The 18,134-nt window shown below is 40.9% G+C and overlaps 1 protein-coding gene across 7 annotated transcripts in view; it reads left to right on the forward strand.

Moving 5' to 3' along the window:
- Nucleotides 1-18,134, forward strand: part of TLN2 (talin 2) — a 448,850-nt gene that overhangs the window by 250,013 nt on the left and 180,703 nt on the right. For all 7 annotated transcript variants that reach the window (XM_060151222.1, XM_060151260.1, XM_060151243.1 and 4 more), the window contains 5 exons: nucleotides 1,597-1,694; nucleotides 3,231-3,360; nucleotides 4,179-4,331; nucleotides 6,140-6,282; nucleotides 8,249-8,376. In XM_060151222.1, the coding sequence (XP_060007205.1) occupies nucleotides 1,597-1,694; nucleotides 3,231-3,360; nucleotides 4,179-4,331; nucleotides 6,140-6,282; nucleotides 8,249-8,376 (652 nt within the window). The remainder of the gene's footprint in view (nucleotides 1-1,596; nucleotides 1,695-3,230; nucleotides 3,361-4,178; nucleotides 4,332-6,139; nucleotides 6,283-8,248; nucleotides 8,377-18,134) is intronic.

An 18,134-nucleotide genomic window follows, 5' to 3' on the forward strand; every position in this document is an offset into this window, starting at 1 on the left:
CTGGACGTTACTTGCCTCCTGTGTGAGACTTGTAACGACAATGATCACAGCTGCCAGCGAGCCGTCCTCATTGTCATGACCCTTCCATACATCAGCATTGAGCTCTGTTTACAAGTCACTTTTTGTTATAAAGCCCCATAGAGTACAGATGAAGGTGCTCTGACAGTTACCGCTTTTGTATATCCTGAGCGCTGTTTCGCATGCCTGAAAACTTTCCACTGCTAGCAGCCTGAAGAAGACTGGAACAGCCATCAGGACCCAGGGCAAGCTTTATATTTCAAGTACTTTGCAGGGGCTTTATCATCTTTGTCTTAACCCTTAAAAAAAATATTTCTGATGTGTGTTGTGTTTAATGTTTGGTTGAACCACTGACCACTGTTAATCTGAGTTTAAACAAGAGTCATTCATACAATTTTATTTTCCGTTTCCCTTTGTCTTCTCTCTACATTTCCTTCTTTTATTTAGTATTTAATGCTTGAGAAATTGGGGTTACTCCTAAATTAATAAGCCTTTAGTGTGAAAATGGAATAAAACTTTCCTTAAAAATTGGAATCATAAAAATCAAACGTTCAAAGATAGCTATTGTTAGGCCTGGGTCTTCTTGAAAAGATCTGTTACTCACAAAAGCACGAATCTTTTGGTCCAAAAGCAATATCTATATTATTCAAAACACTGTTATTTCTAGATTACCCAAAAATCAGAATAAAGTTTGCTCACATTCCCAACCTTACTCAAGATCTGGTTGTCCAGTCATATCTGGTGTTTTTACTTTTCTGTTACTGTTTATTCCCAGATTTTTAAAACTTTGTTTGGGTTGGATTGCTGTAAAACTCTGGTGAAGATACAAACCTTTACAGATCTTGAAATTGTTTTTCTAAGAAACAACAGGAGCTCTGGCCCTCATCTGGGTCTCTGAGGTTTCCTTGAATCACATTTAGGAAGAAAGAAGTTTTGAGACAGGAAACGATACTGCTTTCCTCCTTCCTCCACCCGCTTATACTTCCTGGGTCGGATTAAAGGATTTCTGTGAAGAACACAGGGTTTAACTCTCCAACTGTACTCATAATTTGGTGGCATGGGGAGCAGCGACTTCGTCTCACACGGAACTCTTCCTTTTATTTTGTAGTGCTGTGTGGGGGTGATGGAGGGATTATTCCAAGTGTCAAGGCTCCATCGGCCCCTCTTTGCTTAAGTGGCCTTGGCTTGAGTGATTATGTGCATAGTTTCTCCACAGCTGTCTTACCATTCTTCCTGGGTTCTTGGCCTGGCTTTTACAGCATGTGATAGGGAACAAAGCCCAATTCAGTTAGAAGGAAATTTGGACCGCTTTGTTCTCGGCGTTTCCCTAAATTTTAGACACGACTGCTGCCCACTTGTTTTAAGAAACATGACCCCTGTATGTGGGTGTTGGTTTTGCAGCTCAGCTCTCATTCCTCCCCATCTGCTTTAGTCCCAGCGGCTGCCCATGTTGTCAGAATGAAGTATTTCTCTAGTGAAGGAGAACCCCTTGCCAAGTCAGCAGACTCAAGAGCCTGGAAGTCAGTGATGGCGTCATCATCACTTTGTTTTTTATTTTTCTTTCTGTTTTCCCTCCAGCTTCTGACTATGGGCTGTTTCTCTCAGATGAAGACCCCAGGAAAGGAATTTGGCTGGAAGCAGGCAGAACACTGGATTACTACATGTTGCGAAATGGGGTATGCTGTTGATCTTTTTTTTATTTTTTTCATCACTTTGTCCCTAGGCCTTCCATAGAAGCTAACATGATTATGCTTCAAAGAAAAAGAGAGATTCAACAACTATTTTGATTCAAGGGCACTTTATTCTTTTTTTTTTTTTTTTTTGCGGTACGCGGGCCTCTCAGTGTTGCGGCCTCTCCCATTGCGGAGCACAGGCTCCGGACGCGCAGGCTCAGCGGCCATGGCTCACGGGCCCAGCCGCTCCGCGGCATGTGGGATCCTCCCGGACCGGGGCACGATCCCGTGTCCCCTGCATCGGCAGGCGGACTCTCAACCACTGCGCCACCAGGGAAGCCCACAAGGGCACTTTTTTAATAGTTTTGATGTAATATACTTCGTAAAGGCCGTCCAGGTTAGTGATAGAAAATATCAGCAGTCCAAATTCTTGAAACTCCACAAAGTAATTAAAGCAGCATGAGGTAATGATTTTAAGCTGTTTCTACATGCCATTGTTGGACTTGGTAGTTATGAAACATAGCATCTTCCTGTAAGTATGTAGGAAGTACCCTGGTGACTGGTGATAGAAAGTAAGCATAGAGAGAGAACAAAAATATAATCCTAAAGGTAGCCAGAAATTAAATATTAATCAGTGTTTTGCTTTTATAAAAAAGTTCACATTAGATATGAGTTTAATAACAGTAACAATAAAAAATTGTGTTATGGAAGTAGGAAAAAAATAATGAATAAAAAAGTGTTAACAGGGAACTATATTCAGTATCTTGTAACAGCCTATAATGGAAAATAATCTAATATATATATATATATATAAAAAACACTGAATCACTTTGCTGTACACCTGAAACTAACACAATATTAGCTTAACCCCCGAAATATATTGGGTTTTGGTTTACGGAATAGACACATCGGATTGGTCAGTACTCCATAAGCAGGAGCAAAGTATGAGTTGCCATTAATTTTCCCTCCCATAGTTCTCTTTTTAAGAAGTGTAGTAAAAGGAGAGTCTCTTATTTAGACATAACTTATTATGCCTGTTTGGTCTTGCCATTATTGGCAGAAAACCACTTTTACTGTGATACACCACTACTGTGAAGAATTATGGGGGTATTACTTATGTCCTTCATGACATATATATTAAAAATTGCTTATAACTATGTAAGAGGTCATTGAAGAAGCACACTACAAACTTTTTAAAAAACAAGTAGGAATTTTCCTCTGCTAATTCTCATTACAGCAGACCGTTCTCAGCCTTTCAGGAGGACATATGCTACTTTCACTTTACAGAGATTAGTTTTCAGTAACTATGAACTATAAGTAGGACTCTTTGAGGTGCAATTTTACTATCAGAGTTTAAAGAAAACTTTATGAAAGCAGTTTATCACACTGGAGATTCTGTATTAGTGGCCAAAATCTCATGAAAACTTAGAAGGAGGAAATCAGAGGGTGCTCGGGAAAAGTCATTTTTTCAAGAAAAGTGTCCAAGTTTATTACCTCATTTCCCACGCAGTGTGAGATGTTTGTATGATTTTGCTGTAGGATATTTTGGAATATAAAAAAAAACAGAGACCTCAGAAAATTCGGATGCTGGATGGATCTGTGAAAACAGTGATGGTGGATGATTCCAAGACTGTTGGGGAGCTCCTGGTTACTATTTGCAGCAGGATAGGTAAGGGTACACATGGAGAGCTTCTGGATTTTGTTTTGTTTTTAATAATATGCCTCTTCTTTTTTTCCACCCCCTTTGGGTATCTAGGCAATTTTGAATGTATTGTAACACATTGACTTTGGCCCAGTCCCAAGAGAGTGTGTTCATTTTCCTGATTTGCATACCCACTAACTGGTGTTGTCAACACTTGAACTTCTCACTGAGTCACAAGTGAGAGCTTTTATTTCAAAAACAATAGGAGTTTTCAATGGAAAGTAATGTTTCAAAATCATATAATTCAGTCTCCTGCCCACGGCTGTGATTCTGTGTCAGCATCACTGATACCCAGGATCTCTCCTGAAGACTCGTGGGAACAGCCTGTACAATTCTTAGGCATCTTTTTTTCTCCTAGCTTCTGTTAGTCTCCTCAGAACAAGTTTGTCTCTCCTTTCTATGTGAAGCCTCTTGAATATCTTCAGAAAGTGGCCTTGCCTGTCTTAGTTTCCTCATCATGTAAAGGAAGCCCAGCTCCTTCAGACACTGCTTGCTTGACATTGTCTTGCCTTCCTCTGTATGATCTCTACTTTGTTCTTATTACTCAAAAATTAGTCAGGAGACTTGAACGTGACATTTGAGTGTGACTTAACTAGCCAAAGATCCTCCTTTGTGGCCAGTTCCTTGATGTGTGCTCCCTGGGTGACCCTGACCTTCATCTTGGCAAGGCTTCTTTCCTATCTTTTGCCCCCAGGGACTCCTTGGAGTATTATAGGCCCCAGAATGAAAGGAGTTGATAGCAATGTAATCACTGACCATTATAATAACCTAATTGATAATTTTAGGAATTACAAACTATGAAGAATACTCTTTAATCCAAGAAACAATTGAAGAAAAGAAAGAAGAAGGAACGGGTACATTAAAAAAAGACAGGACGCTGTTACGAGACGAGAGGAAGATGGAGAAGTTGAAGGCCAAGCTTCACACGGATGATGACCGTGAGTGTCTGAAGAGGAGGTGTGATGCGGGCACATGGTCAGCCAAGCCTCACTCCTCTCCCATCATCTGTATGACCCAGGACAGGAGTGTGTGGTTGTGCCTTTGTTTTATTTCATCTACAAACATGTTGGCCTGTGTCACTAAAAGATATAGACCCTTAAGGGAAAAAAAACAAAGGGATGATAATACCATTTCACATCTCAAAAGTAATCTCTTAAGGCAAAATATACACGTTGTGTTCCTATCTTCTCCATTGCTGTCTGAAGAATTTTTTTGTAACAGTTTGTTTAAATGAAGGTCCAAATAAGATTGGATGATAGGTTGTTTAACTCTTTTAGTCTCAAGAGTTTCCCTCCATCTGTTTTATTTCTGCCTTATAATTTTTGAGGGGAAGAAACCAGATTGTTACTTGTATAGAAGTTTCTACATCCTGGATTTGGTTAGATGACCTGTGGTGTCATTTAACATATTCATGTGTCCCTTTTAATTCCTGAGATCTGGAGGCTTGATCAGGTGTGTGTGTGTGTGTGTGTGTGTGTGTGTGTGTGTGTGTGTGTGTGTGTGTGTATGCGTGTTTAAAAATAAAGACTCCTATGTGGTGTTGTGTACTTCCATTAGGAAGTTGGATTTGGTTGTTTCCTTTTTTGTGGTGTTAACAGCCATTCATGATCATTACTTAGATCCATTATTTCCTTAGGGGTTATGAAATAGTAATATAATTCTATCATAGGAAGGTCCTTTTCTACGGCTACAGAGCTAATAATATACAGAAAAGCCAGTATATATACCCCATGTGTCCCCCAGACCTGTGCTTTGTGCACCTGACCGCCTGACACCACCCCGCCCCCAAGGATCTTACTTCATGCACATTTCACTCAGACCTTCCCAGCCTCTTCCCTTCATTGTTCTTTCTCTCAGTGCTGCATTGGGAAGATGTCATCCTTGGCATTAGGTTTATTGATCTTCCGTGGGGTTTTCATTTCCTCTGACCCTTTCTCCGTTCTCTCTTTCTCTCTCGCCTCATTTGATTTACAGTTGCATACTTCTTTCCAAATGAGACCTTAGTAGACAAATCCTGAGGATTTTTATGCTGTGCATGTTGCTCTTCCAGGTACTGTGGGAGATGAGGTCCATCCAACACATTCCCTGTGCCAAAGTTGAGGCCTGTAATAAATACTTGCTCACAATGTGTGTGTTAGGCCCGGGGAGGAGCGTAGGAATGAGAGCTGTGGGAAGTGCAGAGGAGTGATCCATCCCTTTGCACCTAGGTATCAGGGAAGTGTTTTCTAAATGAGTGAGATTCCAGGTGTGCCATGGGCAAGGTTCTACCCTCCCCGACCCCTTAGTGGCCTGTCCTCTCCTTGCCCCAATTACTTTCATTTTCCTCCTCTTTTCTACTTAAGATCAGAGGTAGTAACTCATTATGCTTAGAGTTTATAAATTATTTCACCTGATCAGACTAAAGACCAGCCTTGACTTAAAAGGAAATGCAAACATGACTGTCTTGGCATAAAGCACGGTTTGCCTTATCCCACCACCCCAAGGAAGGCACATGGATTCATTCTGGGGCTTTACTAAGTGAGGAATCGCTGCGGATTTCTCCCTCATTTGCTTTTTCATGTGTCATATGGTACATGTGCAGTTACTTTGCAAAGTTAAAAAGCTCAGATCTAATCTAAGAAGTAACTATAACTGTACATCAGCATCCTAGAAATCCACGTCTGCATCACACTGCTGTTTGGGTTAATCCCCTTGAACTAAGAGGAAGAATCGACACAGTTCTTTCATATGTCGTCTTGTGTTGCAGTAAATTGGCTGGATCACAGCCGAACGTTCAGAGAACAAGGAGTAGATGAAAATGAAACGTTGCTGCTTAGACGGAAGTTCTTTTACTCTGATCAGAATGTGGACTCGAGAGACCCCGTGCAGCTGAACTTGCTCTATGTTCAGGTACAGTATTGAATACTCAGACGCTGAGGTTGGTGAGCTTTCCGGAAGCTCTGGCTGTGGCTCGTGGTGGGCAGGAGCTGGGCTCCGGCTCTCACCGTGTCTGTGACACGCACTTTCCAGTCGGGTTGGGTTGTGGTACAGGTTGGTGTCCACTGTGAGCTGGCCATCCAGAGGTGGGCCTTTGTTTGCCTCCCAGGTGGGGTCCTCATGGCGACTACTGCCTCTCTCTGCTTGGCTTCACAGCACTTACCTGGCTCATCACTTCACACGCACTACAGCTTTCATACCTCGCATCTAGAATACAAGGATGGTTATTGGTCAGAAAATCAGTACTTCTTATTAACTGAAAGATACTACTCTCTCAGTAACCTTTTATGTTTTTACCATTAACTAATTGTTTAAACTCAGGCGAGTCATTCAAATTATCTGAGTTGCAGTTAGCCAGTATGTAAGATGTGGGCTTTGCACTAGACAGTCCCAAAGGTTTCTTTTGGCTCAAGGAAAACATCTTCCTCCCTCTGTCTCTCTGTCTCTCTGTCTCTGTCTCTGTCTCTCTCTCACTCTCACTTCTTTCATTCTTCCTTTCCCTTTCCTCTCCTTTTATTTATCTGCCTATCAGCTTATAGAAATAATGGGGGGGGTCAGCAAAATGCAGCCACAGCGTCACCTGTGTTTATAAATAAAGTTTTATTGAAACCACATCTCATTCATTTATGTATTGCACGTTGGTAAATCCCCTTCTGTATCACATAATTGTCTACGTGTTGTCCATGGCAGCTGTCATGTTCCAACAGCAGAGTTCAGTAGTTGGGACAGACACCACATGGCCCAGAGGTGTAGATTATTCACTCTCTGGTCTTTTACAGGAAAAGTTTGCTGACCCCTGAGTTAGTGGATGGAAGGAGGGCTGGGAGGAGATAGGCTGGGAGGCCAGAAGGGAGGGAGATATCAGGGCAATAAGAAAATGGTTGTTGGTTTAAGGCTCAGGGCCATAGGTTAGAGTGTCCATCTGAGAGTGCTCTAGGAGTCATTTAACTGGAGAAAGGAAAGACAAAGAAAAGGAATAAATAGCAACAGCAGTGAGGGGTCAGGAAATGGGAACTTCAGGACTTCAGGTGCAGTGGGTTCCTGATTCCAGGACTGTGCATTTGCTGATCATTTCCCCCAAATGTCTGCACTATTGAGTTCTTGTCTGTTCTCTCTATATATTTTGGGATGGGGATTGGGTTGATTTTACTTCTAGATGATTTTTTTGTTAGCTTTATCATTTAGGGTCATAAAAAATATATTGCATTTCTGTTTCCCCCTCTATGAATCTGGTCATTATACAAGGATTTCCCTTTGCCTCTGTATTTTTCATGATCACTTCGACCTCCCTAGATTACACTCAAGCTTCAGTTTTAATATACTGGGCATTGCTGATGCCTTCCATCTATAGGCAGTTTGGGGCAAGGACTTGTTTTCCCTTTGCCTTCATTCATTTTTTGTTTGTTTGTTTAAATAAATTTATTTATTTATTTTTGGCTGCGTTGGGTCTTCATTGCTGTGCACAGGCTTTCTGTAGTTGCGGCGAGTGGGGGCTACTCTTCGTTGCGGTGTGCGGACCACTCATTGCAGTGACTTCTCTTGTTGCGGAGCACCGGCTCTAGGCACGCGGGCTCCAGTAGTTGTGGCTTGCAGGATCGGTTACTCTGCAGCATGTGGGATCTTCTTGGACCAGGGATTGAACCTGTGTCCCCTGCACTGACAGACGGATTCTTAACCATTGCGCAGTCAGGGAAGTCCCTGCCTTAATTCTGCTGTGCTGCGATCACTCACAGTGTCTTGAATGCCTCACTCTGGCTTGGCTGGCATGTTTCCCCTTGTTCCACAGAGAGGGTACGCTGGGATGCAGGAACATGGCAATGGAGAGAATGTGTTGTTCCTTCCAAGCTCCTGATGCTTTTTGCTTCCTCTTGTGTTGCAGGCTCGGGATGATATCCTGAATGGCTCCCACCCTGTCTCCTTCGAGAAAGCTTGTGAGTTTGGTGGATTTCAAGCCCAGATTCAGTTTGGACCTCATGTGGAACATAAACACAAGCCTGGATTCTTAGAGTAAATGACCTTTTGTTTTTCTTTTTAGCCTTCTTTTCTCTTCACTGTTTATATTTGAGCTAGCTATGCAATGTGTGTACAGCCTGGTTTCAGTAAATTGTGAGATTGTTAGCTTTTACTCGATTCAATCTATGATGAAATTTGTGAGCCTTGGGGAAAGCAAGGGGCCTGGAAATTCAGGGCTGGGATGACTGAAGATGACTTGCTCCAGTGTTCGGGCAGGATGTGGTTTCCACTGGACCAGTGGGTCTGTGGCATCCCTCCAAGGTGTTGTCCAGGGTATTTCTGGACTTGAGAAAGTCACTTCCCCCATCTTCTGAAACCCCTGCTCCTTGGGATATTCCTATGGGAATGGGACCAAATTTTGTCATGTTTAATATCTTTTTAAGCCTCCAATATTACAACAGAGTATAAAAGAGAGAGCTTCACATTATTTATTGTAATCTTATGATATCTTCATTGCTCTGCAAGTGTGGTGCCTACATTAATACTGGCTCTACTCTTCCATCTGGTCTTTGGTTCTCTTTTATAAAATGATGGGGGTAATTTTTGTGGCTCAATACTTATGGGTTCAAGAGAAAGCTAACCCTCCGGATTCGTCATGGCTCCTCCGAATGTGGGCCTTAGGGTTGGTTTTCCTAGAAATGCCCAGCAGACAAGCCCAGCCATACGGAGGCTGCTGTTCGTCAGAGTTCATTTTCCCCTCTGTTTGGTCTGGGCTTTCCAAGGATTTTGTCTAGATAACATTTCTTTCCTTTATCTGTTTTTCCCCACCTTTTCTTTTCTCTCTTCTGCTTTTTCTTAAATCAGATGAAACATTTGGCTGAGCCAAAAAAAATTCACTGCAGAAAGTCTTAACCTGGTCAATACCATGCTCTCACCTAGAGTGCAGCTTGTAGTGGGGACCAGACAGGAATGCCAGCTGGGGTGGGTGGGCATCAGCTTTTCTGTAGAATATGCCGACGTGAGATGCATAGAGTAGGTCATCTGTTGTATTGTGTCTGGGTGTGTTGAGAGGAGAGAATAAAATGCTTATTTGGCCCTTGACCTCACTTTCACTTTGGTGGAAAATAGTTGGGACCAGCATGTGCCCTAAGGTAAAAAGGAAATCTGACTTCTCTCCTAGTGGCAGAGAATGCCTGGGCTGCACGCTGTTGGGTCTAAACTGAGTTGTTACTAAAAAAAAACCTCTACCCTTGTGTTAATGAATCCTGGGGAGCCTTTCTAAAGTGGTGCTTTGTCCTACAGTATTCTGTACAGTGACCTTGAGACTGAGACTGGCTCTGAGCAGGTCCTGTCATTGACTTTGTTCTGTGTTCTCCAAACGGGTCATATGGCCAAGTGTTCCTCAGGGCCACTTCTACCCAGTTGGTCTGGCTTCCTTCCTGCAGGAGTCACGGAAGCTTGCCTTTGTCTGTCCTGACACCCCAGATGCCTTTCAGAAAACCACATGCACACAAGCTTTTACTAGTTTCACCTTGCCACATTCTAACCTCCCAGTTGGTCCCTCAGATACATTTTGTGTCATAAACCTGTGGATTATGGCCATGGAAATTGATAACACCACGAATTATTAAGCCCTGGAGGGAGGAAACATATTTTGTTTGTTTCTTTGAGTGACTGATGAAGAATAGGAGAAAATGAAGAGAAGATTTATGAACCAAAATTTTTAAAATAAAATGTTTAGTTTCAGGCTTTTGTAACTGTGAGCCTATCTGGCCCTGATGAGAAGGTGATCCACATGTAGCCATTCACTGAGTGCCCAAAATGAGGCTACCATGGTCATTTCATTCATGCCTTTTCTTTAGAGCTTTTGGACAGATAATTCCCAGGGCCCCCTTGTGAATTGAGAAAGCAGTATATTTTAAGCTACAGATGTGGAAGAAGAAGCAGAGAGAGGAGATGTGGCTTGTTCACAGTGACATAGATTTTTTCTGCAGGTAGCTTCTGACTCCTTACACTGGGATTTACAAACAGATTCCTACTTGGAGGGCAAAGTTGCCTCTTTCACTGGTCTCCCAATATGCAGCAAGATTAAGAAAGTACTTTAAAATGTGATCGCAAGGTTCTTTGGTCTCTTTGCTATGTCACTGGTTGTGACAACTACATCACAGCGAATACTGTTACACCACCGACTGCTTGTGTAGGGATTACAGACAGCGTGAGAGCACTGGTATTGCTCTTACACTGTTCCTGCGATTTATGCGCTATCGAATGCTGTACACCTACACTCCATTAAAGATGTTCCTTCTCTTAATGTGAGGCCGTCAAGGTTAAACCATTGTTCAGTTTTCTTGTTTCTGAGATTATGGTATGGAGCTCATGCCCCTAGTGTATGTGTATCCTCACTCAGATTCCAGATTAAAACAAGCTTATTGTGCCTGGTAGCAATTATTTTTCCATATGAATTTGATTTTCTCTTTAATTAGACCAAATCTAGTCTAGGTAATGAGGGATTTTCATTTCATGTAGATGTTTAATTGTGTATATTATTGCACGTACACGACAGGTAGAACTTCCTGAGGGTATTCGTCTCCTCTTAATTAAAACAGCAAGGTCACATTTCCCTGATTGTATGTTGGATAGTCTGAGACTGTTCAGCGATAATATCCCTGGGCTGTCCCTGGTGACTGTGGCTGGGCTGTGTCTGCCAGCCTTTGTTTTTCTCCATCTAGCTTTCATGTATACTATTGGCTTTGAACAATTCATTTGGGGGGAAAAAAAAAAAAGTTGGACTTTGCCACAGAGTCTGGTTGAAGATAAAGCCAGGCAGAGATTTTAGTCACATAGCTTAAGGGTGAGGTACATGGAAGTATGTTTAATGACTCTATTTCTTTTAATTTTTTGAAAACTTGTTCAGCACTTGTGCTCAAAGTCAGCATACTACGGACCTTTTTAAAAAAAACTTTATTGACGAATAATTGGGAATAATTGACAACTACAATTAATGTATTTTTAAAGTATACTACTTGATGATTTGATATATGTATACATATAGAACGATTAGTAAGATCAAAATAACACATCCGTCACCGTACATAGTTAATGTGTGTGTGTGTGTGTGTGTGTGTGTGTGGTCAGAATGCTTAACTACTTGGCAATTTTTAAGTACACGATACCATATTATTAACTATAGTTACCGTGCTGTGTGTTAGATTCTTATTCTTCTTAGAATTGAAACATTTGTACTCTTTGACCTACATTACCCTTTTCACCTCTCCCCTACCTTGACCTTGGAAACCACCATTCTATTTTCTGTTTCTGTGAAAATGGCTTAAAAAAAAAATTCTGCATGTAAGTGAGACCATATAGATTGGTCATTCTCTGTCTGGCTTATGTCACTTAGCATATAGCCCTCCAGGTTCAACTGTGTTGTCACAAATGGCAGGGTTTCCTTTTTTCTTATGGCAAAATGATATTCCATTGTATGTATCTGCCACGCATTTTCTTCATCTGTTCATCCATCAAAGGACATTTAAGTTGTTTCCATATCTTGGCTATTGTGAATAACGGTGCAGTGAACATGGGTGTGCAGTTATTTCTTCAAGACAGTGATTTCAAGTTCTTTGGATATACACCGAGGACTGGGATTGCTAGATCATACGGTAGTTGATTCTTTTTATGAGAATTTTTTTCACCTTTCTTTAGACCCTTTAATGATTTCTATACTCAGTACCACCTTAATAAAGGTCTTTATTTAGAAAAATTTAAAGCAGAAACTAAAAGATTTTCAGAGTTTTCAGGGATTTAAGGATTATTTAGTGTCCCCCATCTGCTCTGTAGGTGGGGAAAATAAGTGCAAGAGAGATAGGGACAGAAATAAAGAACAGAACCAGGGAAGCTGGAAGCCAGGAAACAGCCAGTTGTCCCAAATCCTATCTGATGTGCTTTACATACATGACACTTTTCTTCAGGTCATCTCCAAAGAGTCCCAGGGAGGGAGATTTTATCATTTGATGGGAGCATAAAGTATAACCAACACAATCTAGTAACCATATGTATTCTTTATGCTCTCCTGTGTTCAGAAAATGCTTGCAGAAAGCATGCCATGTGGTACCTCACTGAGGACTTCATATGTGTGCTCTGTTGTGCCAGGTGTAGGGAAGATACAAGGGATGTTGTAGATTAATTCTTTGCTGTTTTTGAGGCTACAGTCTACTTGGCGATAAGCATATGGAATTGTTATTTTGGAGAGCCAAAACGTGCCTGTAATTTCAACAAGGTCTAACCTTTAACTATACTTTGAAAGCAGGATGGTTGGAATCTATTTAGGATTCCAAAAGTTGCAGGCTTTGGGGACTACTGTGAATTGTTTCAAGAAATGTGGCAATAATATAGTGCAAGAAGCAATGTTGACAGAAGAATTTGGCAAAATAGAAGGTAAATCTAAAGAATTAGCTCTTAAAACAACAACAACAATGAAACCTATTAAAATAATGACTAACTTCAGGCCCTTTAAAAACCTGGTAGAGGGCTTCCCTGGTGGCGCAGTGGTTCAGAGTCCGCCTGCCGATGCAGGGGACGCGGGTTCGTGCCCCGGTCCGGGAAGATCCCACGTGCCACGGAGCGGCTGGGCCCGTGAGCCATGGCTGCTGAGCCTGGGCGTATGGAGCCTGTGCTCCGCAACGGGAGAGGCCACAACAGTGAGAGGCCCGCGTACCGCAAAAATACAAAAAAAAAAAAAAACCTGGTAGAAAACTTTACAAAGTGATCAGAGTCAAGATGGGGTAGGGGATTAAGAGGTACAAACTATTGATACTATGTGTGTAATAAATAAGCTACAAGGATATATGGTACAGCACAGGGAACATAGCCAGTCTTTAATAATAACTGTAAATGGAGTACAATCTTTAAAAATTGTAAACTTAAAAATTTTAAGGTATACTCTGTCGTATACCTGAAATTTACATAATTTAATAAATCGACTATACTTCACTTTTAAAAGAAGTGATCAAAGCCTTCTATGGCTTATTGTATCAAAGAATATTAGATACACTGATAAACTTTAGACCTTAAATCAAGTATATGTGATAAAATTTTAGATAGCTCTAGGTGATGGGTATAGAATGTTCACTCTATAATTCTTTTAAACTTTTGTGAGTTTGAGATTTTTTTCATAATAAAATGTTGGGCAAATATTGCTAGCCTAAAAGAATAGAAATAGATTGTAGAACTTCCAAACCAGATTGTGTGTGTGTGTGTGTGTGTGTGTGTGTGTCGTGGGGAGCGGGGTGGTAATGGAGAAGTGATACCAACAACTTGGCCAATACAGTAGGAGTTGTACAAGGTGGTTTACAGAAACAAAGCCAGAAAAAGTACAGTAAATAGAATGTACAAAATAAGATCTGAGAAATACTTCTAAATATCTTAGGCATCATAGCAAATATAAGTAAATCAAACTTACCAGTTAATAGACAGAGGTTCTCATTGGATGAAATTTTTTAAAAGTTCAGCTCTATAGTATTTCTATAAGACATACTTAAAGTTTAAGGACACAGGAAAGTTTAAAGGCATAAAATGGTGTACCAAGAAACTGGTTAAATCAAAGCTAGAGAAGCTATACGCAGTGTCACAAAAAATAGACTGTAAGGCAAACAAAGCATAAGTAGAGACAAAGAAGGTTGTTATGAAGATAGAAGGCTAATTCGCCAGGGTGTGAGCCTGTATGCATCTAACATTACCTTAAAATATAGAAAGGAAAAACAGGCAGTATTACAAGGAGAATTCCAGATACATGCTTTTAGTGGAATAATTTAACATACTTCCCTCAGGGAGTGATAAGTAAAACAAGATCAAAATAGAAGAAAGAAAATGTTTTAGTCAAGAGAAAGTAATGAAATAGAAATCATAGAATCAGCAACACCCAATGCTGCTTCTTTGAAAAAATTAATAAAATATGTAAATTTCTGGGAAGTTTGATCAAGTGAAACAAAAGAAGAAAAAGGCAAAAATAAACATTATTAGTAATGGGGACAGAACTTCAGATAGGGATTTTAAACATCATAAGAGAATGAAATGAAAACTTGAAGCCAAAATATTTAAAATCTAGACAAAAATGGATACTTAGAAAATCTGGATGGATCTATGATCTTGAAAGAAATAGTCTTAGCGGTTTAAAATATACCAATGGAAAAACAACAAAACAAAAAGTAGGCTCAGGTTATTTCAGAGAACAGAAAGAGGAAAAAAAAAAAAAGAAAACCTCCAAACTGGTCACCTTAACTTGGAGCTAGCAGAATTAAGATAGCAAAATTGTATACAGACCATGTAACACTTTTAAACTCAATATAGATGCCTTCCCTAAAATTTGTAAATTAATAAAGTCCAGCATGACATGTGTTTATACATAACTGCAATTTGTAACTGGTTTCTCCAGGAATGCAAAATTCATTGTTCAATAAATAATTTATTACATGTCTTTCTACCTGTAGGCACTAGACATTAGGGGTACAGCAGTGTAAAACACAGTCAAACATTCCTGCCCTCATGGAACTTATATTCTAGTTCAGAGAGGCAGATATTAAATAATAAGTAAACTACACAATAAGGAAAGAAAAAAATGATTTCAGGGTTAGAAAAATGAAACTGTCATTAGTTGTAGGTGATAGGTTTATCTACATAGATAATTCACTCAATCTATGAAGAAACTAATTAGAACTATTAATAGAAAGGAAAGTCTCTGGAAGAAAAATCAGTACATAAAGGCAGCTTATTACCACCTAGATCCAGACAACCATGGTATTCACCTGTAGGACTGTGAAAAATTAAAATATGTGTGTGTATGTGTATTTGTGTGAAAATATATAGAGGACTCACACAATTATCCCAATTTCTTAGAGAGCTAGAGTAATTAAAACACTCCATTATTGATGTAGGGTGATGTTAAGAGTTCTAAAGGTTGATGAACTTGCCTTAATGCAAGTTAAAATACTAGGCAAAAGGCATTACCAAATGAAGAGTGAGGCCCCAGAATGAAAGAAGAAATTTGTATATTTGCAGTGCATACTACCAAGAACAAATTAATGTCCAGAAAATATGAAAAAGGAAATAACACCTTCTAAGCAACAAAGATCAAGATAACAGATAGGCACTTGAGAGAAGAGGAAATTCAACTGACTTCTAAAGACAGGGAAAAATACTCAGCCTCATAAGCAATCCAGAATGCAAAATCAATAAGGAGATAGCATTTCCTGTCTCTCAGATGGGCACAAATTTTTTAATTAATTAATTAATTTTTTTGTTGTTGTTGTTGTTTTGGCTGCATTTAGTCTTTTCTGCTGCACGTGGGCTTTCTCTAGTTGCGGCGAGCAGGGGCTACTCTTTGTTGCGGTGCGTAGGCTTCTCATTGCAGTGGCTTCTCTTGTTGCAGAGCACCGGCTCTAGGCGGGCGGGCTCAGTAGTTGTGGTTCGCGGGCTGTAGAGCGCAGGCTCAGTAGTTGTAGCGCACGGGCTTAGTTGCTCCGTGGCACGTGGGTATCTTCCTGGACCAGGGCTCGAACCCGTGTCCCCTGTATTGGCAGGTGGATTCTTAACCACTGAGCCACCAGGGGAGTCCCAGATGGGCACAAATTTTAATGTATGAAAACAGCAAAGTACTTTACAGAGAAAACAAGATATTTTAGAAGGTGAATCTGTTGAATTTAAAAATACAGTGAGAAACAGAATATATTGTGTTATAGATATAAGGAGATGTAGGAACATGATAAAATATGTATGGAAATTACCTTCAGGAAAATGACGACCCTTAGGGAGAGAAAGAAGGATGGTGTGGGACTTGAGCTAAATCTGTCATTTGTTCTTTACAAACAGAAGGAGAGGTAGCAATCATAAAGCAAATATGACAACATGGTAACATGTATTTATCCTTGATGATAGGTATATAAATTGAGGTATATACTGTTCTTTATATTTCATATGTTTTCACAGTTAGCATGTCTTTTAAAAAGTCAGTTGCAATAGTCTGTGTGTGAGGTGATAAAAGCTTTTGATCACCGAGGTTGGATATATACCGTGTGGTAAAGGCAAAATTAATGGGCCTTGGAGGTCAGACAGAAAGGTTCCGTGACTCTGTATGTCACAGGGAGAAATGGTCCAGTGGCTGGGTGCAGGCAGGCAGGGAGCTAGCAGGTGGAGGAAACCTCCCTCCTGCTAGATTACCGTAGCCCCCTCGTCCTGTTGGCACGTTCCCCAAAAGTATTTCACTGAGAAAACACAGCAACCCAGGGTATGAATCTCTGAGGAAGAATTTAGTGTGGACTTGGAAATTTTTCCCCACAAACTCAAGATAATTCTACTGTCAACAAGCAAAGCTCTTGACACAGTAGGAAGTCTTAAGTCAGTTTTTCTCTTGGCATCTGTTCACACACATATTCCTCCTTTGGAGTTGTTCTGTGCGTTTTTGTCAGAATAATTTGGCTGTAGATTCTGTTTTCAAACTAATGGTGAAGCAAGCGTTTCAGCTTTGTTTCTCACCACTGCCCATGCACTAGCTTCTCTATCGTTGGCTTCTGTCCTGTGCCCCTGACAGCCTGGCGCGCTCTCATCAGTTTGGGGTGGTGATGACCACTCAGTGGTGCCTTCACTGTTTCCTCCTAGCAGCAGCCTCCTAAGGTTGATGTCTGTCTCCCTAACGACTTTCAGACTTCAGAACTTTCAAACCAGGAACCTCTGAATGTATCTAGCCCGGAGCTGTCAGTGAGCCTCTGGACGATTTCCTGTCCTTACACTAAGGGGCATTGGGACTGGTTCAGGAGCACAGAACTACTGTGTGACTGAGGCCCTCAAACCCTTTCTTGTGCTTTCCCCGTGTTGTCTTCACTCTCCACTTCTTGCCACTGTAACTATTTTCCAACTCATCCAGTGCTTTCTTCCACCTACATCATCCCCTCAGTTATCCAGGACTTGACCAATACTCTAAGTCACAGACGTTTTCATCTTTGAGTCTGGATTTAAATTCAATGTATCCAACTTCATCATTTGAGCTTTCGGCCCACTGGGCCAGTGGTTTTCCACCTTTAGCATGTGTCAGGCTCATCCAAAGGGCTTGGTAAAACATACTACTGGGCCTCACCTCCAGAGCTTCTTATTCAGTGGGTTTGGGGCAAAGCCTGAAAATGGACACATCTAGCATGTTCCCAGGTAGTACTGATGCTGCTGGTCTTGGGACCACACTTGGAGAACTTTATGTGATACCAAATTTGAGATGTTATTGTTACTTATTTGGTGGTTGAGCATAAAGATTGGGGTCAGGAAACCTGGGTGTTCCAGTGTCCTTTGGGTGATACCGTCCTTGCTGTACCTCGGTACCTTCCCTCCCCTTTATTCCACCACGTGTGCTCTTCACTGCTTTGTTTGTGTGTTCATATTGACGCCCTCATTCCCCAGGAATGAGGGGGCAAGCGATTGCTTTCGGTTCATATGAGCAAAACCATTCCTAGGTAGGAATCCTATCTGCTTTTCAGGTGATAAGACCAGCTTAGAGAGGTGGTGAGTTGCCCGTGGTGGTGTGACTACTAGGTGACAGTTCTGGGACAGATGAGAAGCAGTTAACCTTTCCTCAAATCATGGCTGCCTCCCATGAACTTGTGTACTTATTTTCAGACCGGGGAACATCTTTAGAATGGCTCTTTTGGAATAACTTATAGAAGCAACTTACATTTATATAAGAAAATGAAGTTTTAAGTGAATGGCTGTATTTGAATCCAGATCCCTCTCCCTCTAGATGTGTTTATTAAATTCCCCTTCCCTTTTTCACTGCC

The sequence above is a fragment of the Lagenorhynchus albirostris genome, chromosome 1 (genome assembly GCF_949774975.1).
Source record: "Lagenorhynchus albirostris chromosome 1, mLagAlb1.1, whole genome shotgun sequence".
NCBI lineage: Eukaryota > Metazoa > Chordata > Mammalia > Artiodactyla > Delphinidae > Lagenorhynchus > Lagenorhynchus albirostris.